The 25,219-nt window shown below is 29.4% G+C and overlaps 7 protein-coding genes across 8 annotated transcripts; 2 read left to right on the top strand and 5 right to left on the bottom strand.

Moving 5' to 3' along the window:
- Positions 1-70: 70 nt before the first annotated feature.
- On the bottom strand, positions 71-7,243 carry LOC134827960 (receptor-type tyrosine-protein phosphatase delta). Its single transcript, XM_063840875.1, has 9 exons — positions 6,839-7,243; positions 4,557-5,571; positions 2,804-3,929; positions 2,053-2,211; positions 1,888-1,996; positions 1,555-1,831; positions 1,093-1,502; positions 828-1,039; positions 71-287 (listed from the first exon to the last, which is right to left on the bottom strand). The coding sequence occupies exons 2-9, from the start codon at positions 5,523-5,525 to the stop codon at positions 133-135; spliced, it is 3,417 nt and encodes a 1,138-aa protein (XP_063696945.1). The 5' UTR covers positions 5,526-5,571; positions 6,839-7,243; the 3' UTR covers positions 71-132.
- An 841-nt stretch (positions 7,244-8,084) lies between these two features.
- Positions 8,085-15,284, bottom strand: LOC134828154 (receptor-type tyrosine-protein phosphatase C-like). The gene is made up of 9 exons (XM_063841141.1): positions 15,236-15,284; positions 13,350-13,505; positions 10,692-11,672; positions 9,995-10,288; positions 9,503-9,627; positions 9,158-9,438; positions 8,789-9,108; positions 8,388-8,736; positions 8,085-8,319 (listed from the first exon to the last, which is right to left on the bottom strand). The coding sequence occupies exons 1-9, from the start codon at positions 15,282-15,284 to the stop codon at positions 8,085-8,087; spliced, it is 2,790 nt and encodes a 929-aa protein (XP_063697211.1).
- On the top strand, positions 13,184-14,146 carry LOC134827961 (deoxyribonuclease TATDN1). The gene has a single exon (XM_063840876.1). The coding sequence runs from the start codon at positions 13,193-13,195 to the stop codon at positions 14,144-14,146; it is 954 nt and encodes a 317-aa protein (XP_063696946.1). The 5' UTR covers positions 13,184-13,192.
- Positions 14,070-15,135, bottom strand: LOC134827962 (splicing factor 3A subunit 2). Its single transcript, XM_063840877.1, has 2 exons — positions 15,001-15,135; positions 14,070-14,938 (listed from the first exon to the last, which is right to left on the bottom strand). Exon 2 carries the CDS (start codon positions 14,934-14,936, stop codon positions 14,160-14,162), a length of 777 nt encoding a protein of 258 aa, XP_063696947.1. The 5' UTR covers positions 14,937-14,938; positions 15,001-15,135; the 3' UTR covers positions 14,070-14,159.
- Positions 15,285-17,877: 2,593 nt separating the features above from the next.
- LOC134829465 (solute carrier family 26 member 6) lies at positions 17,878-22,956 on the bottom strand. 2 transcript variants are annotated; one of them, XM_063842542.1, is made up of 7 exons: positions 22,755-22,956; positions 20,976-21,066; positions 20,592-20,872; positions 20,325-20,533; positions 19,364-19,723; positions 19,012-19,308; positions 17,878-18,957 (listed from the first exon to the last, which is right to left on the bottom strand). In XM_063842542.1, the coding sequence occupies exons 2-7, from the start codon at positions 21,014-21,016 to the stop codon at positions 18,094-18,096; spliced, it is 2,052 nt and encodes a 683-aa protein (XP_063698612.1). In that variant the 5' UTR covers positions 21,017-21,066; positions 22,755-22,956; the 3' UTR covers positions 17,878-18,093. The 2 variants fall into 2 exon arrangements, with proteins under 2 accessions (XP_063698612.1, XP_063698620.1); XM_063842550.1 differs by lacking the exon at positions 22,755-22,956 and adding an exon at positions 22,614-22,640.
- Positions 22,957-23,685: 729 nt separating this feature from the next.
- LOC134833837 (alpha-ketoglutarate-dependent dioxygenase alkB homolog 7, mitochondrial) lies at positions 23,686-24,524 on the top strand. The gene has a single exon (XM_063848298.1). The coding sequence runs from the start codon at positions 23,760-23,762 to the stop codon at positions 24,522-24,524; it is 765 nt and encodes a 254-aa protein (XP_063704368.1). The 5' UTR covers positions 23,686-23,759.
- Positions 24,525-24,540: 16 nt separating this feature from the next.
- LOC134833842 (biogenesis of lysosome-related organelles complex 1 subunit 2) lies at positions 24,541-25,180 on the bottom strand. The gene is made up of 2 exons (XM_063848311.1): positions 25,028-25,180; positions 24,541-24,960 (listed from the first exon to the last, which is right to left on the bottom strand). The coding sequence occupies exons 1-2, from the start codon at positions 25,089-25,091 to the stop codon at positions 24,617-24,619; spliced, it is 408 nt and encodes a 135-aa protein (XP_063704381.1). The 5' UTR covers positions 25,092-25,180; the 3' UTR covers positions 24,541-24,616.
- Positions 25,181-25,219: the final 39 nt, after the last annotated feature.

The following is a 25,219-nucleotide window of genomic DNA, read 5'->3' as shown; positions in this document are numbered from 1 at the left end:
TTATTTTTTTTCAAAAATTATTTAATCAATTTTTTAAATGAGACAAAATAAAAAAATTTTATTAAAATAAATAAAAATATATTTTTCGTTATTTTTTAAGGTACAAGGCACACAAATTATCACATAAATTTGTCAAATATGACTTTCTGTACTCATTAATTGACCATTAGAGTTGTCAGTCTTTATCTTTCCATTTGTCTGTTTTGGAGACATCTCGGCGAGGATAGTGTTGCAATCAGATTTTTCATCATCCAGGGAGTCAGTATCGGGCTTTTTCATTAATTTTTCTAAAAAAAATGTGAAATATTTAATATTTTCAACTTAATTTTGCGAAAAAATAATTTTTTAAATTGATATTTCATAAATTTTCGATCTAAAATATTTATCAAAATTTAAAAAAAAAATATTTTAAAAAAATATAAAAGTTTCATTAATTTTAAGCGAAAATTTTTTTTTTTAATTTTTAAAATTTTTAACGAAAATTTTTTGAATTGACATTTCACAAATTTTTAATTTAAAAAGTCAAAATTAAAAAAAAGTATTTTAAAAAATTAATTTTTGTAAATTTTTAACAAGTTTTCATCATTTTTAATGATTTTATGCGAAACATTTTTTTTATTTTTAACATATTTTTTTTTTTTTTTTTGAATTTACATTTACGAATTTTTAATTCAAAAATGTCAGAAAAAATAAAGAAAAATTATTTTTCTTTTTTTAAATATTTTTAAACAATTTTCTCATAATTTTGTTTTTTAATTTTTTAAAATATTTTAAGCATTCGAAATATTCAAAAATTAAGATATTTTCACTCAAAATAAAATTTCTACCTAAAACTCTTTGAGTCCAACTCTTTTCTTTCCTCATCAGCTCATAAACGCATCGATAAAGATAGATGTACTGTCCCGGCGTTTGAACCATTTTCACTCTTTGCATCCTCAATTGCTTCACAATTTCGTAAATGTTCAATCTCTTCTCCTCTTTGATCTTCTGCATGATGATATCCAACGCGATAAACGTTCCCGTTCTCCCAACGCCCGCACTAAAAATGAACATTTTCATCAAAAACTTAAAAAAAAAAATAATTTTTTTTACCTGCAATGAACTACGAGCGGCACATCAAGCACTTTTCGATCCGTTCTGACTTGTTTCACGAATTTTATCAGTTCATTCGGGTATTTTGGGCAATCGTGATCCAACCATCGCAGAAAATGATAATGCGTTACTTCAACGCTCGTGTCATTTCCCTTCTCGACAACGAACGTTCGTTTCTTGTACGTGTCAAAAGGTTGTTCGGAAGTGCATCGCACTATCACGTCATCGTAGTAACTGAATTCATCGACAGCGGGAAAATATTCTGCACATTTGACTTTGTTTCCTTCCTTAAACGACGTCAGCATGACAATTGACTCGACTTTTAGCTCTAAAATCATGCGCCAAAAATCGTTGCAAGTTTCCGGTTTGGGACCTTGACATGCAATGTACTCCTTTTCAAGACGAAAACCCTAAAAAAAAGAAAAATTAGAAAAGATTCAGGTAAAAAATTAATTTTTTTACATCAATATATGAGGCATTGATGTAATCCGTGTCCCCATCCTCCATACTGAGAACAACGCGATTATGATCAAACGGATGAATGTTCGAATAACGATTTTTCGCGCTATTTTGACGTGCGGCATTGAATGAATAATTCTCAAGAATTGCTGTGTCAGCCTCAATTGTCTTATATTCCTTAATTAATTTCTCGTTTTTGTTCGCCGTCATCTCGTTATAACGTTCCATGAAGTTTTTTCCGTTAATTTCGTCAATTCCGGGTAAAATTGTTAATCCAGGACTAAAAAAAAATTAAAAAATTAAAAAAAAAAAATTTTGATAAAAATTAAATCTTACCTTGGCTCAAACATTCCTTTTTTGTACAAAAGCATCAATCCAACAATAAAACTGCTCAAAAGAAGGGCCGCAATTACAGATATTATTAACAAAAGTGCAATGAGATTGTCTATTAATAGAAAAAAATATCAGAAAACATTCACAGAAAGTAAAAAGAAAAGCAACCTGTCTCGAATTCCATCATTTGAGTATCGCTGTATCCTGTAAAGGTGAAAATTCGCACGATAACTCCATATCGAGTACCAGGTTTGAGAGGTCCATTACAAAAATCCAAGTCGTTTGTGCAATCGCTCATGCCGATGGTGAAATAAATTGGTTTGTTGTCTGAAATTAAAGCAAAAAATTAATTTTTAAGCAAATTTTGACATTTTAAGAAACGACAGCTGTCAAATTTTTTTACAAAATTTGAGTGAATTTTGAAATTTTAGCTAATTTTTAAGAGAATTTTAAATTTTTTAATTTTAGTTTGCTTAAAATTTGAAATTTCATTGAAGTCTTTGACAAATAAAAAATGACAGCTGTCAAAATCTTTAATTAAAGGTCATTTTTCAGTTAAAATTTTTATTGAAATTTCAACTTCGGAATAATTTTTCTAAATTATTAATGAAGATTTTACATTTTGAGTCCTAAATTGTTAAAAAATTGAAATTTTATTTAAATTTTTAACACTTAAAATATGACAGCTGTCAAAATTTTTGATAAAAAGTCAATTTCCTGTAAAATTTGATATTGAAACATCATCTTTTAATTAATTTCGGAACCTTTTTAGAAAAAATATTTTATTTTGAGCTTTAAAAATTATCAAAAATTTATATTTTAAATTGACAGCTGTCAAAATTTTTGATGAAATGTCAATTTTAAATCAAATTTTGACAGGTGTTATATTTTTCTTCGTGAAAAATTCTCAAAAACTCACCATCTTCAACTGCCCATCGCTTTTTCGTCGTCTGATACTGCGGAATGCACTCTTTATCTTGCACATCATGCCACGACAAAGAGTATGGCCAATCAGATCCTTCTCTCAGCAATCCATTTTTCGGTACAGGATCCGGTTGACATCCCAATTCGGACAACAAAATCGCCACGTAACTAATTTGTCCCTCTTCTGATCGCAAAACCGCATCAGAAATCCGAATAAAAGCTGTCTGCGTTGGATTTGGACTTGTTGTCGTATCAACGATGCCCCATTGCGTGAAATGGTTTGCCTTTGGAACACCCGCTTCTGTCATCACAAAGTTAAAACTCAACTGATTTTTCTCATTTGTCTCTTCGTCTTCCGTCACGGGCGTGATTGTCGTGTTGTAACCATAACTCGGCTTAAAATCTCTCACATCAAAGGCGTATTTGACGTCATTTGTCGCTGGAATAAAATGTTCGATGATGTGCGTGTCGTAATGCAAGCGATTTCCCTCAGCCCACAGCCGAAATCCTTTCAAGAAACCATTTGTGCGACATGGCAACTCCCACGTGAAGGTATAAACGGCATTATATTCCGTCACGGAAGTCGGCGGTTGAACTGTGTATTCCAAATTTTGAACAGCTTCGGAAGGCGCAGATTTTGTAGCGACAAAAATTGTGTCGGAATAGTCGCCAACGCCTTTTCCATTGCTCGCAGCAACTTGCACGGAGTACAAAACGTACGGATTTAACTCTTCGACGACGCGAGAATAAACTGTTGCTGCTTCGGTGTGTGAAATATTGCTTGTACGAAAACCAGAACAAGTCGAGGGAATAATGAAAAGAGGTTTGACGAGATCGATGTAAAGTCTGTAGTAAGCCAAGATCCCGTTTGCCTTCTCAGGAGCTCGCCAAGAGACACGGAACGAATTCACTTGGGTATCGTTGACGTAAACATCGGTAGGGCGATCGGGAACATCTTCTTCTGTTAAATGCACGCCGCTGATGAGACTTTTGTCAGACATTCCCATCACGTTGTAAAGTTGTGCAGAGCATTCGTATTTAGAAAATGGAAGTAAGTCCTCGAAAATTGCAAAATATTTTTTTTCGTGTGTCTTTTCGATCATCACGTTCACAGACATAACCTAAAAAAAAATAAGAAAAAATAAAATAAAAAATTAATTAATAAAAATTAAATCAAAAAATGACAATAAAAAATTAATCAAATAATATAAAATAAATTAAATTTATAATGATAATTAATTTATAATTAAACTTAAAAATTAAAATAGTTTAAAAATTAAATTAAAGAAGGATTAAAATTTAAAAAAAAAATTATTTAAATTAATTAAAAATTATTTTTTACATTAAACATTAATTTGATTTTGTTTTAGAAAGTATTTCTCGAAATCACAAATTTCTTCATATTTATTTTTTTTTTAATTGAATTCCTACTTTTTTTTAATTTTTAAATTAAAAAAATATTTATAACGAGGCAAAAATATTCAAAAAATGTACAATAACTATATGCCCAAAAAATTATCAATATAAAGAAGAATTTCCAAAAATTAAAAAAAAATAATTAAATTAAATTAAATCCCTGAAATTTAAAAATTTTGTAAAAATAAAATTAAAATTTTTGCAATTTTAATACCTATATTTTTTTTTATTTTCAGAATTTATAATATTTTTTTCGAAATTATTAAGGTAGGTATATTTTTTTAAATTATTTTTTTTATATTAAATTTTCATTAAAAAAATCAAAAACTCACGATTTCTGCTTCCATGTCGTTGCCTTGATAAGTACATTCAAATCTCGCAATGGATGGATAACAAACACTCTTGATGTCATTGTTTACCGTTGAAAGATTCAAAAATTTCGGTCCATAAGACTCCCTTTCCGTTTTACTTGGAGCCACAGTTTTTCTTGGTGCCATCGGAATTGTCACTTTTTTTTCTTCTCCTCTCAAAGTCCCGATCGCCGTAACTTGCAAAACGTAAATTTCACAAGCGTAAAGATCATTTTTCGTCATTGTCCTTGAAGTAATATTCTCGGCGATGATATTTCCTTCTTCTTGTTCACTTTCTCGATCGCGTCGCCACATAAGAATTTCATAATCTTTCACACACTTTTTGCCGTAATGAGGCTCCTCCCAATAAATGACGACTGAAGTGCTTGCATTTTCGACAAAAGACGACGATTTATATTCCAAATGAGTAACGTGACTCGGAGCAACGGGATCTACTTTGAAAGATTTTTCATTTGCTTCGCCGGTTTCGTTAAAACTATCAAAAGTCGTTATCGTGTAGCGATAATTGCCGCATGGCTCAATCCCGTCGATATCGATTGTCAATTCGGTTGTCGTGATGTTCTCGATTACTTTGTCATCCTCAAAATCCAGCACGGTAACCAAGTAAATGTCGTTGCAATTCGTGCCAAGGGTCGGCGGTTGCCATTTAATCGTGACGACAGATTCCTTGATGGTGTGTTCGGGTTGTCGCACAGGCCCGCAAATTGGAAGCTCTTCTTCCGTCGTCGTTGATGACGAAGCAGTTGAAGATTCGTCGGCAAATAAAAATCCTTCAGTTGAACTTGAGACAGGATTTGAGTAATATCCGGGACGAACCCCTTTTAGGATGTAAGCGTTCACATAATCATGTTCGTCAATTGAAGCAGATGCAAGGTTTGAACTTGAAATTATCACGAAAAATGTAAAAACTGCGTAGAAAGTCCTTTTCATGATTGATTTTTCGTTTTTTCATTGAAAAATTTTCACTTTTTTTTATCTAAAAGGAAAATTTTTGTTATCAAAGTCTCTAATCCGAGATATTAATTTATTTTTATTATTCATTTGTTATGGCGCAATGTGTTTCGCACCGTTGTGCGATTTATTATTTAGTCGGTACATCGAGTTATTGATAGTGATAAGAAAAAATCTTGTTAACAAAGCAATTAAGTGTTCGATAAAAGCAATTTCCGTCACATTTAAAAGGTTTTTATTATTTGAAAAAAATAATTAAGATATTTTAAATTTTAGAAAAAAAATTTAAATTAAAATTGTTAAACAAAATTATTTAAAAATAAAATAATTAATAAATTGAAAAAAAAATTAATTAAATAATTATTTTAAAATAATTTTTAAAAATAAATATATAAAATATTTTTTTAAAAATTAATGAATAAAAATCATTGAAAATAAATTAATAATAATTAAATAATTAAAACTGATTTTTTAAAGTTTTTTTTTTTAATAGTTTCAAAATTTTTTATTTTTTGACATTAATTTAAAAAAAAATTAATTAAAATTTTAAAAAATATTAAGAAATAATTGAAAATTTATTTGACTTTAAATTTCTTTTATTTATTTGAAAAAATTCTAAAAAAATGTATGATAAAAAAAAATTAAAATTAAATTAAATCTATTTTTTTTTTAATTTTTTTAAAATAAAAATTAATTCAATTTAATTTATTTTTTATGTTTTGTAACAAATTTCACTGAAATTTTATTCAAAAAATTATTTAATTTTATTTTTTTATTCGAAACTTAAAAAAATAAAGATTTTGCATTAATAATTTAAATATTAAATAATTTAAAAAATTAGAAAAAGAACTTTAGATCTTTGTCACAGATTAAATTTTTAAGAATAAAATTTTTCTAAACTTGTTGATATTTTCCATCAACTTATAGTCAATATTGTTTTAAACAACAATAAAATTTGACAACTAAGTGCTACTTCATAATAACCAATAATAATAAAAATTACTCAGAAGCTAAAATTTTTATATTCCATTGTAATAAATCGCTATTTATCGCACATTAAACGTACTCGGTACACAACCTCAACTAATTGCTTCACTAAATCTAAAGCCCAATAATCAGTTAAATTTGTCAAACAAACAATAATAATAATAAAAAAAGATTCTACAACGATCGACGTGACGACTGTATCGACTTTTTATCACTTTTGTTGTTGTTGATAACACCATGAATGACTCGTGTAGTACTAAAACAATCGCGAGACTTGATAAAAATTTACACAGATATTCAATTACTTTTTTATTTTCATTTTTTAAAAGGGGTTGCAATAATTGTCACTCAAAAATTCTTTTAGTTTGTTTACTGATGTTCTTCTCACAAATTCTCGTGCTCTACTGGAATTCAGTTTGTTGTATCATTTACTTCGTTCTTTAGTTAAACATATGTTTTATATAATTTGATCGCGTTTTTTCTCCAGTGTTGATGACAAATACTGCGGAAATGCACACAACAAAGTTTCTCAGACTCGGCGGAAACATAAAGTCTTTTTTGTACTGATTTTAATTTTTTTCTTGATTTTATGTCCTCCGAGAGAAAAAAATTAACCAATTATTCGTAACGAGTACGGTACGTGTCAAAAAAATAATAATAATAAATGAAAACCGATAAGCGCCGCGCTCAACAATCGATTTGGAACAGAACAGAATGACGAACAGCAGAATACTGAGCTTCTTATCAAAAATTTGTGTATTTCATTTGTTCCAGAGGAGAGAAGGAATTTGTTGTTCAGCGTTACTCATCTATTTGCACGAACGGCAACTTTTGTGTCACAGTATTTGTGTGATAAAATTTTGTTTGTCTCTCTCGGTGTGTCGATCATGTGTTAATTGAATTTGCGTTTGTTTGTGTGATTGATAATAAAATCATTATTTTTAAGTGAGAGATATCGAAAGATAATCTGATTGAAATGTTTTGAGGTCTTATCAGTGCTCAATATGACGTCGAAGTGAGCTGAATCATCGAATGCACTGAAATTTAATTTTTGGATGAATCGATCTTTTAAAGATAATGTTGACCAAATTCGTGATGAATAATTTTTTCAATCATTTATTTTTGCTTCTTGTTATTCAGCGTGAAGCACAAAGTAAGAAGTAATGAAGTAAGCCACAAAATCCATTGTTGGCATTTTGGCCCTTAAATTTTAGTTATTAATGATTTTTCAATTCATGTCTTTTTGATTTACAATTTTCGGATTTGTGGTAGTACGTGTTTTCCGCATTGGCAGCATTGTGTCAGCAGTGGCACTTCAGTATGTAATTCTTAAAAAGCGGCACTCCTCCGTTTTCGTCAGCTTCAAGACTTAATTATCTTCTTTTATGTCTTTCAAAATAATTAATTTTGTGTATTCAACTTGTTAGAAAAGCCTTCTTCAGAATGATATTTTGTAAAGAAGATTTTTTTAAAATAATTTTTAGTAGTTTTTATGAATATTTAAGTATTTTTTTTGAATTTTGATGAAATTCCTTTGGTTAAGATACCGTTTCATTTTTTGCATAGCTTTTTAATTTTTTTGACAAGACTGAATTTTGTTTGTTCGTAAGCAATCAACATCAAACATCGATACAAATATTCGTACTGAACAAAAGTTTGAACCATTTGCACACGTTGTGTTCGTAATTTTCCAACAACTTCTCTCACATTGATCCTGTGTTCGATATTGATGCGATCAATTAAGATCCATAGAGCGATGAATGTTCCTGTTCGACCAACTCCGGCACTTTTTTCAAAAAAAAAAAAAATATTTAAAAAAGTTTTTTTTCTGAATTTTAAACATAAAAAACTCACCTGCAATGAACAACCAACGGAAATTGATATCCTTGTTCACGAATGAATTTCACAAAATCAACTAAATACTCGGGATTCGAAGGAACGTTGTGATCCAGCCACTTGAGGAATTTATAATGATGCACTTTGAGCATTCGATCCCCTTTTTTGACAGTAAAAAGTCGCCTTTCGTATGTTGGCTCCAAACCATAACCATCACAACTGACCAAAATATCGCCAACGGACAAGTCTTCATCGCATTCCGGGAAGTAACGAGCGCATTTTACGCGATTTCCCTCTTGAAACGACGTTAACATGACAATCGCTTCGATATTTTTTCCGATTATCATGTTCCAAAAATCAATGCAAGCTGAAAAAAAAAATTAATTAATTTTAAATAACTATTTAAAAAAATAATTTACTTTCTTCAGTAGGTCCTTGTGTAGCGATAAATTGTTCTTCGCCATCATATCCTTGAATCATCGAAGCGTTAATGTACTCCAAATCCGGGATATCTGAAACTTCCAAAACATTATGGTCGAAAGGTAAAATGTTCTTGTAACGATTTTTTGACTTGTTTTCTTGACCAATAATGCAACTTTGATCGATTGGAGTCGTATCGATGCTTTGATATTCCATGATGATGTGCGATTTGTCGGGTAAGTTTTGTATGAACGGAACAAAATCTTTAACAGGAATGTCCATGTTTGGCGAAATACTTTCCATAATGTCAAAAATTAAACTAAAAAATACAAAAATTAAATTAATTCTAAAAAAAAAAATAATTTTACCGTTTTTTCTTCTGTTTCTTTTGCGAACAATAGATCATGATTGAAATTGCTAAAGCCACAAACATCAAGGAAGGAATCAGAAAGAGCGCCAACGAAACTCTTTTGAAGCATTTTTGAGTGTAAACTTTTTCAGCAAGCGAATTTTGGAGTTTCAAACTCAAAGTCCATTCTTTTTCGTTGCTGTAGAACGAATTAAGGTCAATAAATCGCTCTCTTCGGGGAGATCCTGTTCTAAATGGATTCCAGAGTTCATGAGTGACAATTTTTGTTGAATTTATTTCCTACAAAAAAAAATATTCTTTTTAATCCAAACCAAGCAAAATTTTTTAAAAATGGAAAATTCACAGGATGAATTAACTCAACGCATGCATTTTGTATCATGTCCATGTTATTTTTGACAACCTCATCAGAAATTCGATAGACCAAAGATGACTCTTCCACAAAAATGTCTTCAAAATTAAGATTTGGCTCTAAAATAATTTTTTATTTATTTCAAAAATTAAAAAAAAAATGAAAAATTTTACCTCGAGTTGTTGAAATATTCAAACACTCTGATGCACTTAAATTTTTCGTTGTTACACAAATTTCGTAATTTGTTCCGCATTTTAAATTAATGTTAAAATTGTTTTCTGAAGTACTGTTACTCCTTGAATGATTAAGATAAATTAAATATTTTGAAGAAATATTGCAAGAATGGTCCCAAGTTAAGTTCACAAAAGCCACACAAAATTCTCCAAACTCGATTTTTTCGGTTGATTTCAATGCTCGAACTTTATTTGGATCTAAAAAAATTAAGAAAATAATAAATAATAATTAAAAAAAAAAATATTTTCGCACCTTGTGCTTTTGTAGTGTTGAAAACGTTAAATGAAGCTACAATTTGCTTCAATTTCTCATCATAAACGTTTAAAGAAAAATTATAATTTGATCCATACACAAGTTTTTCTAATTTTACTTCAGTTTCATTGGAGTTGTAAATTTTCCTTTTCTCATCTTCAGTTGGTAATTTATCTTGACAAGTTGAATTTTCGTCGGAAAATGACATCCATTCGACTGTTAATTCGTATTTTAGATGATGACTTGGAAATTCACAAAGTTTAATAGTTCCAAAATCTCCCGTTAATTCTATTTCTAAAAAAAAATAAAATTTCAGAAATAGAAAAAAACAAATTAATAGCAAAATTTTAAAAATTTTAAAAAATTAATTTCTTAAATTTAAATTAGTTAAAAAAATTTATAGTTTAAAAAAAATAATAATTATTGAAAAAATTTTTTTTACAATTTATTTATTTTATAATATTTATTATTACTTTAAATTATTAATAAATAATAAATTTTAATTGAAATAAATTGAAAAAAAAATATTTATTTTTAAAAAAGCACAGATGAACTAAAAAGAATAAAAAAAAATAAAATAAAAATGTTGGCAAAAAAATGATTTAATATAATTTAGTTAAATTTTTACAGAAAAAAAAATCTTGAAAATCCATTTTTTTGCATTAAAATTGAAATAAATAAAAAATTAAAAATTTACCATCAACGGGCGTCTCTAACTCAACAACTTGCTTTTCAGCAAAAATTTCTCCGTAATATAAGTTAAAAGTTTTGTTACGGGTCTCACAACGACTCAATTTTAGGTCAACATCCAATGACCGACTAACATTTTCATCATCTTCTATTTCAAATGAGTAATTACATGCTGTGAAATTCTGTTCTACTTCCCATTTCAAATGCGCTTTCAACTCTTTTTTACTTTCTTCTTTTTCATATTCCACAGAAAAACTTTTAAATTTGTCAATTTTCAGGAAGGGAATGTCAATTTCTCCCGAACTCAATAAAATATCTTCAAAACTGCGTCCTTCGACTTTGACTTTTTCATCTTCAAATATTTCGCAATACGGAATTTTAAAGAAATTTTCACTTATATTCGAATATTTCTTTTTTCCGATTGTTATTTCATAATTCTTTAAGTTACATAAAACATTTTCTTCTGACTTTTTGAGGTTATTCCATTTTAAATCCACAGTTAAGGTCGTATCATTTCTTTCAAATGTTATTTCCAATTTTTTTATTTCTGAACAAGGACAAGCGGTTAAACGAGTTGTCAGAATTCCATCGGAATCATAGGCTTGACAAGGCTTTAGTTTGATAACTTTAAGAATTGTGTCATTTTGATGAATTTCCAATGATTCATTATTTCTCTGAGTCTCAATTTCCGGATCCGGTAACGTTTTAAACTGATAACTGAAAAAATCCTGGAACTGCATGTCATCATCATTTTTCCAATCGTATGCGGTTTTATTCTCAAATCCCATTAAAGTAATAAAATATTCTGTGTTTGCTTTCAATTTTTTGAAATTCATCGTCTTTAGAACTTTTTTGATTTTTATTATTTCTTCTCCTTCCTTAAGAGTTGCATTAAATTTCCAACCTTTCAAATAACTACAATTTGAGTTAAGCTTTAAAACGATTTGTTTTGAGCTGATTTTTACTTCATTGATTGAAATAACGGGAGCTAAAAAAAATAAAATGATAAAAATTATCCGAAAATGTAAATAAGAGTCTCTTACCAGTCCAAATTTTGTATGTTAGGTTCAGACTTAAAATATTTTTTTCTTCTTTTGGTTTTAATCGATCCACGTTAAAATATCCCTTAACTTTATATTCTGTGCAAGGCTTTAAATTCTGAATTTCATAGAAATCTCCTTTAAGTTGAATACTGTCGTTAGAAATTGATTCATCCAAACTTTCGATTGCATAATAATTTCGTACTCTTTCTTCTTGAATTTTTTTATTGCAAACCGTTATATTCATAGATTTTCTTATTTCAACTCGATCGTGATATGATATATAATGAAAAATTGTTCCAGCTGAAAAAAGAAAAATTTTGTTTTTTTTTTATCATTATCATCGTTATAAAGAAATCAAATTTATTACGAATATTTTGTCTTTCATTTTGGTTTCTTTGACAAAGATCACAAAAAAGGTGTGGCACGAAGAAAAGTATTATCAGTAAAATTGGAAAAATCAAGCGATTTTGTGATGTTTTATTTAAAAAATTATTTTTTTGTTGTTTTGTCTTCAAATTCGCCATATTTTTTTATTTTTTTTAATGTTTCAAAAATAATTATGACTCATCATAATTTTTTTTTCGTTTTTAAATTAAATGTTTTGATGGCTCTTTACTGACTGAGAGAATTTGCTGAAATAACGCATCATTTTATAACTAAAAGAGAGGATATATGTAAAGGAAGTTGAAATTTGTCATAAGTTTTTTTTTTTAATTTCCTCTTTTTGATATGAAGTTAATATTAAATATTAATTAATAATATTTTTTAGAATGACTTCCTTTTATATTATCAAAAAAAAAAAAAAATAATTATTCGAAAAAAAATTTTTTTTAATGACAAAAATTTAAAAATATTTTTTTGTATTAATTTTAACTGTTTCTTTAATTTGATGCCATCATTTTTTTTTTATTTTAACTTAAAAAAAAACAATAAAAAAATAAATTTTGTAAAAAAAAAAATACAGGAGTATTAAATAATAATAATTTTTTTTTTGATTTAATTCTTAAATATTGTATCGTTTTTTAATTTATCATATCAAAAATCATATCATCTAAAATCATATCATATTTTTTGAAAAAAATTATAAAAAAAAATTTTAAATATTTAAAAAAAAATGAACAAAATTATAAAAAAAAATTAATTAAAATTTTCTCAGAATTCAAATTCAAAACATTTTAAATATTTTTTTTTTTCATTTAAATTTAAGATTTGTATCGACTTTAATTATGCCAAAAAATATTTGAAAAAAATTTTTAAAAAATTATAGAACATTGTTACATTGTTAAATATTTAATAAATATTCTTAAAAAATTAAGGAAATTATAAAAAAAATATGAAAACAAAAAATAATTATTTTTTCTCAGAATTTAAATTCATAACATTTTAAATTATTTTTTTTTACATTTTTGGAAAAGACAAATCTGGCAACCTTAAAAACATAAAAAAAAAACAAAAATAAAATCGCATGTTATTTAAAACCCTTCTTCGATTCTCATCTCGTTACCTCAAAAAACCCTCCAACATGAAATTCATCGACATCGGAGCAAATCTCACAGACACAATGTTCCAAGGTATCTACAACGGGTCCCAAAAGCACATCGAAGACTTGAATCACGTCTTACAACGCTCTTGGAACACCGGACTCGAACACATCATCGTCACAGTTGGCAGCAAAATCGATCTTCCACGCGCCAAAGAAATCATAGCCAAAGATTCACGCCTTTCGATGACTGTCGGCATCCATCCGACACGCTGCAATGAATTTATCGACAACGATCCTGACAAATTTTACGAATTTTTGTGCCACGAGATCGAAGAATCGCGAGATAAGGTCTCTGCTGTCGGCGAACTCGGCTTAGATTATGACCGGTTGCAATTTTGTGAGAAAGAAACGCAAAAAAAATATTTCGAAAAGCAGTTGGATTTGGCAGACAAATTTGAATTGCCTCTTTTTTTGCATTGTCGAGCAGCGCATGATGATTTATTCGAGATTTTATCGCGAAATAAGGAAAAAATCCGAAAAGGAGGCGTCGTTCACACTTTTGACGGGACTTTGGAGCAAGCACGGGCATTTATGGAGATGGGATTGTACATCGGGATCAATGGATGTTCGTTGAAAACGGAGGAAAATGTCAAAGTCGCTGCAGAAATCCCGAATGATCGAATTTTGTTGGAAACAGATGCTCCATGGTGCGAAATTAGACCCACGCATGCCGGTTCGAAACATGTAAAAACCAAATTTGATGCTGTAAAGAAGAAGGAAAAGTGGTTAGAGACTCATATGATCGCAGGACGATGCGAACCGGCGCAAATAATTCAAGTTTTGGAAGTTTTGTCGGGCGTAAAAAACATTCCTGTCGAGGAATTAAGTGAAATTTATTATCAAAACACGCTGAAATTGTTCTCAAACTTAAAATGAGGTTGAATAAAATTTATTGCATGGGCGGCGGAACAGGCAACATATGCGCTGGAGGAGCCATCGGTGCAAACATGGGAGGTCTTGGTGCTGGCATATGCGGCGGCATGTGTCCTCGCATCGGCGGGGCTCCAACATTCAGTTTCGGTTCTGCCTTGAATGCAAATTGCAAGAAAAATTGTTTCGTATCCTTATTCCAACTCGTCCAAAATTTCCCCTCAGTTTTTTCTACCTCCCGACTCGGTACTTTAAACGCAATTGTTTCATACGGCTCCGCAGCAAACAACAAATATTGCCATTTACGATCTGGCGGTTCGATTTTCTGCTCATATGCTGACATGAAACGATGTCGCGGCACAATTCCATCCGTAATTTCGGGATAATCGATGTTAAAGAGCAAACTTTGTTGTCCCGTATGCGGGCATCGTTGTTTCGTCACACGATATCCAGGACGACCAATTTTGACGAATTTCTTCGGTTCAACGCGAGGTTTTTCCGGTTGCAACGATGACGGGCTTTCTTTTGCTTCTTTCGCTGCACGACGTGCCAAATTCGCCTGATGCTTCTTGCCTTGCGTGTGAGCCAGGTAACTGCCCTCGTTGTTATGGAGTGTCAAGCAAAGTTTACATTCGTACGATCCGAGATGGTTTTTCATGAAATACGGATCTTTGGCGAGATCAATTGTTTCGAGGGCGAGTTGGCGAAGACGTTCGCGACGATCGCGGTTCGTTTCGCTCCATGAAGCGACGCCGCCTGTGCCGGTTTTTCCGCCGGGACGATTTTGGAAATCCATTGCTGAAAGAAAATAATTGATTTTGTAAGGAAATTTTTAAATTTTGAAGGAAATTAAAACTTACTTGAACTTCCGCTTGTGCTTTTTTACTAAATTAATTGATGAAAAAGGTCTTTTGTGGATGATTTCTTATGGAAAATTGAATATTTTGAGGAATCGAAGAAATTTGTACGTTTTGTTTACGTTTGTCAAAATCCACACGATCCAAGCTTCAAGTTTCTTGTACAACTAGAGTTAATATGGGACCGAGTTTCAAGTTTCTTGTTCAAATTTTTTGTCTTCAATTCAAAAAAAAAGACGTTTATCATAAAAATCATCAAAAATTTTGAATAATCTAAAGCTAAACATTAAATTTAATAAACTTAAATATAACAAACTTAAATTTTAAATTTAATTTTTTTTTTTAATTTTAATTTTAATAATAATAGTTTTCAAAACAAAACCATGTCAAAGGAAATTTTTTTCAGTTTCAATTTTTTGGCAGTTATGAAATGGTTAAAAATGATAAATTAGAGCCTTCTGACAAATTTCTATCCATTTGGAGCAAGATTTGACAAAAATAGCTTTGACACAGTTTTTGACACAGTTTTTTTGCTCTTGATTTAGTTTTTAAAACAAAACTATGTCAAAGGAAAAAAATTTTTTCAGTTTCAATTTTTTGACAGTTTTGAGTTATAAAATGAATAAATATGATAAATTAGAACCCTCTGACAAATTTCAATCCATTTGGAGCAAGATTTGACAAAAATTGCTTTGACACAGTTTTTGACACAGTTTTTTTGCTCTTGATTTAGTTTTTAAAACAAAACTATGTCAAAGGAAAAAAATTTTTTCAGTTTTAATTTTTTGGCAGTTTTGAGTTATAAAATGATTAAATATGATAAATTAGAGCCCTCTGACAAATTTCAATCCATTTGGAGCAAGATTTGACAAAAATAGCTTTGACACAGTTTTTTTGCTCTTGATTTAGTTTTTAAAACAAAACTATGTCAAAGAAAAAATTTTTTTTCAGTTTCAATTTTTTGGCAGTTTTGAGCTATAAAATGAATAAAAATGATAAATTAGAGCCCTCTGACAAATTTCTATCCATTTGGAGCAAGATTTGACAAAAATAGCTTTGACACAGTTTTTGACACAGTTTTTTTGCTCTTGATTTAGTTTTTAAAACAAAACTATGTCAAAGAAAAATTGTTTTTTCAGTTTCAATTTTTTGGCAGTTTTGAGTTATAAAATGAATAAAAATGATAAATTAGAGCCCTCTGACAAATTTCAATCCATTTGGAGCAAGATTTGACAAAAATTGCTTTGACACAGTTTTTTTGCTCTTGATTTAGTTTTTAAAACAAAACTATGTCAAAGAAAACATTTTTTTTCAGTTTCTTGATCAGTCTCTTGATTTAGTTTTTAAAACAAAACTATGTCAAAGAAAAAAATTTTTTTTCAGTTTCAATTTTTTGGCAGTTTTGAGTTATAAAATGAATAAATATGATAAATTAGAGCCCTCTGACAAATTTCAATCCATTTGGAGCAAGATTTGACAAAAATAGCTTTGACACAGTTTTTTTGCTCTTGATTTAGTTTTTAAAACAAAACTATGTCAAAGGAAAAAATTTTTTTCAGTTTCAATTTTTTGGCAGTTTTGAGTTATAAAATGAATAAAAATGATAAATTAGAGCCCTCTGACAAATTTCAATCCATTTGGAGCAAGATTTGACAAAAATAGCTTTGACACAGTTTTTTTGCTCTTGATTTAGTTTTCAAAACAAAACTATGTCAAAGGAAAAAAATTTTTTCAGTTTCAATTTTTTGGCAGTTTTGAGTTATAAAATGAATAAAAATGATAAATTAGAGCCCTCTGACAAATTTCAATCCATTTGGAGCAAGATTTGACAAAAATTGCTTTGACACAGTTTTTTTGCTCTTGATTTAGTTTTTAAAACAAAACTATGTCAAAGGAAAAAAATTTTTTCAGTTTCAATTTTTTGCCAGTTTTGAGTTATAAAATGAATAAAAATGATAAATTAGAGCCCTCTGACAAATTTCAATCCATTTGGAGCAAGATTTGACAAAAATTGCTTTGACACAGTTTTTGACACAGTTTTTGACACAGTTTTTTTTGCTCTTGATTTAGTTTTTAAAACAAAACTATGTCAAAGAAAAAATTTTTTTTCAGTTTCAATTTTTTGGCAGTTTTGAGTTATAAAATGATTAAAAATGATAAATTAGAGCCCTCTGACAAATTTCTATCCATTTGGAGCAAGATTTGACAAAAATAGCTTTGACACAGTTTTTGACACAGTTTTTTTGCTCTTGATTTAGTTTTTAAAACAAAACTATGTCAAAGAAAAATTTTTTTTTCAGTTTCAATTTTTTTGCAGTTTTGAGTTATAAAATGATTAAAAATGATAAATTAGAGCCCTCTGACAAATTTCAATCCATTTGGAGCAAGATTTGACAAAAAATAGCTTTGACACAGTTTTTGACACAGTTTTTTTGCTCTTGATTTAGTTTTTAAAACAAAACTATGTCAAAGAAAAAAATTTTTTTCAGTTTCAATTTTTTGGCAGTTTTGAGTTATAAAATGAATAAAAATGATAAATTAGAGCCCTCTGACAAATTTCAATCCATTTGGAGCAAGATTTGACAAAATAGCTTTGACACAGTTTTTGACACAGTTTTTTTGCTCTTGATTTAGTTTTTAAAACAAAACTATGTCAAAGAAAAAATTTTTTTTCAGTTTCAATTTTTTGGCAGTTTTGAGTTATAAAATGATTAAAAATGATAAATTAGAGCCCCTCTGATTCTTTTTAACTAAAATAATTACTTTTTTCATAAAGTTTTCTTTCAAATTTTGAAGCCATTCATCTTAGAGCGATTTGAAATTTAAAAAAATCCATTATTGAATAACAAAAATATACTTATTTTTTTTTTTTTTGTTTCTTTCGGCTAACTAAGTACTATTCGTATAAGTGTTTTTTTTTCACTACAATATTCGACGAACAACATAAAACATTATTTTTTATAAAATTCAATTCATTTGGTAACTAATAATTTTTTTAATATAATTTTTTTGTTTGTAAGAGAGTCCGAGCACCATTAAATGACTAAAATTCTCCTATAGTTTCAAGGCACATTCATCAATTTTTTGAGATTTTTTTCAGACAATTGTTTCCAATCGACGTTGTGTAAAGAGCACGGCATCATGAATCGACGCAAAAACCTGAAACGGACCAACTCCCAAGGCGTTTGCGTGCACGAGAGTATCGTAAACAGCATCTTGTGGATTTGCCATCAACAGAACACAATTCAGCAAGTCGAGTTCCTTCTTAATTTCTCCGAAAGTTTCGCAGGCTGCAAAGTCAATATGAGGCACCGTCGATAAATCCAGGATAACTGCCCGCATTCCCACAAGTTTCGACGATTCGTCGGCATTTGTCATCATCGAAGCTCTTCGAATCACGCGATGATCGACTTTTATCGCCTCCGACAGTTGCGACTTGAATGTCGATCTGCAAGCAAAATTAATCGCTCCCGTGTATCGAAATATTTTAATTTTCGAAAGTTCTTTGGCATCTTTGTGCGTTTTGATGTCGACATAAATTCCTGTGCTCGGAACGACTCCCAAAAGGCAAGAATACGATTTGTAACCTTTTATGTACAAAACGGCGAGTGAAACAAGCACGCCAGCTAAAAGCCCGACATCGATGTCGATCAAGACGACACCGAAAAATGTTACAATCCAAACGATGGCTTCAAGAACGCTTTGACGATAAAATTTGGGCAAGTCCAGCACTTGCAAAAACATGGATTTTAGAGCGACGATGATGATTCCCGCAAGAACGCACTTTGGTAATGTCTCGAAAAAGGGTCCAAGCCACAGTAGAAGCACTAAAATGAGAGATGCTGACACAACTGAAGTAATTTGTGTCTTTCCGCCTGTTTGTTCTTGAATCACAGAACGCGATAAACTGCATGCCATTGGGATGCAACTGAAACATGAGCCAACCAAGTTACTTAAACCCTGAAAAAATGAAGTTTAAACCAAAATTCGTTAAAAATAGGAAAATTTACTTACAAAAGCGAACAATTCTTGATTGGGACGCACTTCATAACATTGTTTCTGAGCAAAAATCAATGCCATTGAGATCCCAATCGAAAAACTAACCATTGTGATAGCAATTGAATCTACAGCAACAACTTTTAGCAAGGCAAATGGAGGCACCTCAGGCTCTGGAAGCCCAAGAGGAATGTTTCCAACGAGCTTGACACTGTATTGAGGTCCTAATTTCATGAGATATGATATCAAAGTAGCACCAACGACAGCCATTAATTCGGCGGGAATTGGAAATCGACATTTTTTAGCAGTTTTTGGCTAAAAAAAAAATTAAATTATAAAAAATATATTTTTTTTTCGAAGAAATTCTTACTTTTAAAAATTCATTCATAAAAATCATGAATAACATGACACAGGCTGATACAATAACTGTTGTTATATTACATCGAGGGATCTCTTTGATGATGTCGATGAGTGTTAAAATGATTTTAAAAGCGCCATTGTAACGAGGCACCGTTACTCCGAACAAATCTTTCATTTGGCTGACGAGAACGTGGATGGCAGCTGCTGTTGTGAAGGCATTTACGAGCGGTTTGCTTAATAATGCCGCCAAAGTTCCCAAACGAAGGAAACTCATCATTAATTGGTAGATACCGCAGACCATCGTGACAGCTGTCGCAACTTGGAAGGCAGTGTATTGAGGTTCATCGGTGGTTTCGAGTAGAGATTCCGTCTAAAAAGAAATTTTTTATTAATTTTTTGAAGATTTTATGAGAAAAAATCAAAAATTTTATTTTAAATAATTTTCTCATAAAATTTTTTTTAGAAAAAATTAAAAGTTTCTATTAAAATTATTTTATTTTTCTCATAAAATTTTTATTTACAAAAAATCAAAAATTTTGATTAAAAGTTTAGAATTTTAATTTTTTTCTTTTGATTATTTTTCTCACAAAAATTTTATTTAAAAAAAATCAAAAATTTCTATTAAAAGTTAAGAATTTTTGATTTTTTTCTTTTAAATAATTTTTCTCTTAAATTTTTTTTAAGAAAAATCAAAAATTTTTAATTTTTTTCTTTTAAATAATTTTTCTCCTAAAATTTTTATTTACAAAAAATCAAAAATTTTGATTAAAAGTTTAGAATTTTTAATTTTTTTCTTTTGATTAATTTGCTCATAAAAATTTTATTTAAAAAAATCAAAAATTTCGATTAAAGTTTAAGAATTTTTAATTTTTTTTTGTCTTTTGAAAAAATTTTTTAGTTAAATTTTTAAAAAATTGCTATTAAAATTTAAAAAAAAATTTCTCATAAAAATTTGTAATTAAGTCACTTACAATGTTCATTCCAGATGTTTCATCCTCCAAATGCGGCGAATTCGTGGCATAAGTATTCACAACTTTCGCTGTCATGATGCTTATAACGGCAAATGTTCCTGTCGAAATGTGCCTCGACGTACCAAACAAGAAGTAGACCAAAGTAGGAAAGAATGCCATATACAATCCGACACTTGGAGTCAAACCAGCTAATATTCCATAAGCCATTCCTATCGAAAAAAATCAAAATTTAACGAAAAACTTCAAAAACTTTTAAAAAAATCGCACCTTGCGGAATATGCATCACAGCTACCGTTATACCAGCCATCAAATCCCCGACAAAATTATTCTTGATCGAATATTTCGGCAGCCATTCCAGCACGGGAACAACATTTTTCACAAATTTCGTGCATTTGAACTCCTCAAAGGACTGCTTTGTGCTTTGGACAATTGTGGGTTTCTGTCTGTCGTAACCGGAAATGTGCGTTAAATCCTCTTGTTGCAACACATTTCGACTCACAAAATAGGTCAATGGCGTGTGTTCGTCTATCGATAGTTTCTTCTCCTTCCTAAACGCAATAAAAATTTGTTTTAATTGACGCGCGACTTAGAAAAGTGTCGTGAATTTAAATTAAATTCAATCACATGATACAAATTAATTTTTTTACTCACCCATTCGACGACGCTTTATCCACATCGATATTCAATGACATCTTTGCCGCATTGAGAAAGACCGCGAAATGAAACGTGCAAAAGTAAAAATCTGTGAAAGGAGGAAATTATTTAGAATTATTGCAGAAAAAAGTTTAGTTCAGCATGAATTTTTTGCAGTAATTTAATAATAACAATAGCAACAAATTGAATGGAGTGAAAAAAAATAGAACCGTTCTGTTGAATGCGTTAAGCAAGACTGAAGTAAATTGTTTGAAATGATAAACCTCGGTATGTGTCGTTAGGTATTGAATCAATAATAATTAAAAGAATATGTTTTGTCAATTTTACGTTTTAGTTTAGATATTCAAGTGAACTTAAAGTGCAGAAAGATAACAACAGAACGTGTTTTTGAAGTTTGTGTTTGAAGTTCATTTGATGCGTTGAACAAATTTTTAAATTTTTTTAATCATAAAAAAATATTAAAAAAACTTATGGAAAATAAAATTGATAAAAAGTAATTAAGAGATGTGCAATATTTTAAAAATTATAAAAAAAATAAAAATAAAAATATAAAAAAATAAATTAAAATTATAAAATATTTATGAAAAAAAAATCAAAAATATTTATAAATAATCTATTTACGTATTTTAAATTCAAATTATTTATTTATTTTCTAATTTATTTATTAAATTATTTATATTTATTTTTTAATTCAAAATTTATTTTTTTAAATTAAAAATAAAAATTTTAAAAGAATTTAAAAAAAAAAGAAAGTTTAAAAAAAATATTTTAGGTAAATTGATTTATTTTTTTAATTCAAATTATCTTTTATTTATTTTTTATTAAATTAATATTAATTTAATTTAAATTAATTTATTATATTATTTTTATTAATTTTTTATTTAATTTTTTTATTTAATTTATTTTTTTAAATTAAAAAAAAATAATAAATTTTTCTTTTGAAACTTAAATAATTAATTTTAATATTTAAATTCTCATTAATTTCAGCAAAAATTTTGATAAGTTTGTATTTTCACACAAAATTTACGAGAAATGAAAAAAATTTAAATGGAAAAATTTGACACTTGTTGATTTTTTTTATATTATGATTAATAAGCAAAAATTATCAAGATGACGCTTGACGTATTAAGGCTTAATACTTTTTATCACCAAATAATTAAAATTTATCAAAAGACGAAGAGATGAATTGATAAGAAACATTGTTGACTTGTGTCAAAGTGATAAGATAAATAATTGCAGTCTCGCATCAAAAATGCAAAAACATTCTTGTATGACCCACTGACATATATATTCATTTCTCAGTAAAGATGTGAACCACGAGACCCATTTATTGTCTTTTTTGTCTCGACAATCGCGAATTTCATGATATGGATCAAATTATAAGCTCAAACACTCTAATGATGATAATTTTTTACATGGATTTAATCACAATTGTTATCATATTTGGTCATGCAGAGCAAACAAACAACATCGCGCGCGTCAAAGTCAATGGCATCTGCGTGAGAAAACTATTTATTTGTCTATTTGTGTGCGAAGAAAATTTTCAAAGGTCAAGATTTGAATCTATTTTTAACCATCACTCACGACACGAAATTTTATCAAAACTGTCATTTACAATCGAAAGTAGTTGATGACCTTGAAAGTTGCTTAGAACTCGAAAAATGCAAAAATTTCTATCACGGAAGACACTTTTTGCAATATAAAACTTTGATATGGCATTGCAACGAAGGCGATAAGAAACTTTGATGATGGAATGAATTTAAAGTTTGTACTCACATGTTTTTTAGAAGAGAGTAGCGATTGATTAAAAATTAGCAGAAACTACGGAGAAATGAACGATAATCATCATTCGATACCCTTGAAAGGTTTGATAATTAAAATTCTGCAAACAACAATGAATTGCTCATGTAAATATTTGTGTTAATATTAGGAGATTCAGATCACTTTTTAACTATTGTTTAATTCACTTTGATACTTTTTTGTTAAGCTATCAAATTTTTATTAAATTAAGTAATATTCAATATGATTTATTCAGTTATTCGAGGAAATATTGGAGCTCTTCAAGTTAGAACTCTTTTTTTAGCAATACAAACTATCAGCTGTTTTGTGTTTATGTATTGGTAACAATGGAGGGTGATACAAGTTGAGTTTTGACATCATTTTCGATTTTTTTTAGTTTTCGAAATTTCGAATTTATTTTTAATTTCTTTTAATTTCGTTTCAGAAAAATTAATCACTCCTTTATATGCTATACCAGATAAAACAATTTGAATATAAACGTGAAATCCGCGAATTTAGCTTCGAAAGCTGCTCGCGGGGTCAATGATGAGTCATTTTCGACCAAAGTCAATTTTTTTGGCTCATGATCTCAAATCGAATCAGTATAAAAAATTTCAGCTAAATCGAAAATTTTCAAAATCTTTTATGATCCTGCCCAAATATGAAAATTTAAGCAAGATTCTATTTAAGCAACAAATTTATGAAGACAAACAATAAATTTTGCTTTTAAATTGCAAAGTCTATTTTTTTGATTTAAATTAAAAGTTTTTTTTTATTTTTATCCAAAAATTTTACATTAATTTCTTTTTGTCAATTTTAAAAATTTTTAATTTAATTTACATTTATTCCACAATTTTTTATACGAATGTTTTTAAATTTTTAAAAATTTCGTTTGAATTCTAAAACATGAAAAATTTTTGATCATTGTATTGTCCTTTATTCATATAGAAAAAAATTAAATGTTTTGCTCTTGAAATTTTCCCAAATAAAACCAAATAAAAAATGGTTTTGTCTCGCATTCTTTTACGAAACTCCCATCGCCTCATCAAACAACAGTTCCTGCTAACCAGAAAATCACATGTCATCACTCGCAACTCCTCCGAAGCATGCGAAAACACGTTCGACTTTGTCGGCAACTGGCCTCTTGCTGAAAAAGAACTCTTCTTGCAAGACATGATCATCCAACCCGACTTTATCACACCACACGAAGAAGACGAAATAATGAAAGAAATCGATCCCTATCTAAAACGCTTAAAATACGAATTCGATCATTGGGACGACGCAATTCAGGGATTTCGTGAAACAGAACGACAAAAATGGTATCCAGACAACAAAAAAATCCTGAATCGCGTCTTGGAAACAGCTTTTCCACAAGAAAGTGTCTTGCCTCACGTTCATGTCTTGGATTTGGCGGAAGATGGGCATATCAAACCGCATGTTGACAGTGTCCGATATTGTGGAACAACAATTTCAGGGATCAGTTTACTCTCGGATGCTGTTATGAGGTTAGTGAGAATCGATGAGAAAGAGTACAAAGACAACGCGGAATACAGAAATCAACCTTCGCCGTTGGGAGAAAAGGGATTTTATGTGGATGTCTTGTTAAAAAGACGTTCGTTGTATATCATGAGCTATACTTCACGTTACAATTTCACGCATGAAGTATTGGGAAATGAGAAAAGTGTCTTTAAAGGAAGTCCCGTGAAGAAAACTCGAAGAGTTTCAATCATTTGTAGAAATGAACCTCGTTCACAAACCAATTCTTGATGAAAAATTTAACAAAATTAGTCTTAAAATTTTAATTTTTTTCCTTAAAACTCAAAATAAATCACATTTAACGCAAATAATTCGGGGAATGTTCACTTTTGTTTGGGAAAAACTGTCTTAAACTGATTTTCTAGCTTTGTTGTATAAGCATCTAAGCGATAAGCGGCTTGCTCCAACTTCTCGACAGTACATTCGATCTCGTCTATTTCCTTCATTAAAGGCAAAAGTTCAACCATTTGTTGATTTATTTGGGAATTGGCAGTGTTGAGTCTCGCTATTGAGGCATCGACTTGTTGGTAACGCGAAGCTGTCGCGGCATTCATATTATCGAGCAACTTGTAGTCTTCGAGCACAGCTGAGAGTTCTCCTTTCAGATAAAGTCCCGTCTTTTCGAACATATTTTTCGCATATTTACACAATTCGGGATCGTGTGGATCTGAAAATGCAAAATTGGGTCAATCGATATTTTTCTTTAAAAAAAATTAATTTTTTTTATTTTTTACCTAATGCTTCGAAACTTTCCTGAGTCGACGTGGACAAAGTCTTTTTCGGGGAATATTGATCCATTTTCGGTACAAAAACAGTAAAAAATAGCTTTTATTTGAAGAAAATGAAAAAATCCTTTATCGATTGTTTATTTACTTTTTTTTTGACAGTTCAAATGTCAAAAAGTGACGTCTGTCAACTTTACCGCT

The sequence above is a fragment of the Culicoides brevitarsis genome, chromosome 1 (genome assembly GCF_036172545.1).
Source record: "Culicoides brevitarsis isolate CSIRO-B50_1 chromosome 1, AGI_CSIRO_Cbre_v1, whole genome shotgun sequence".
NCBI lineage: Eukaryota > Metazoa > Arthropoda > Insecta > Diptera > Ceratopogonidae > Culicoides > Culicoides brevitarsis.
This window is presented reverse-complemented; position numbering and strand designations above follow the sequence as displayed.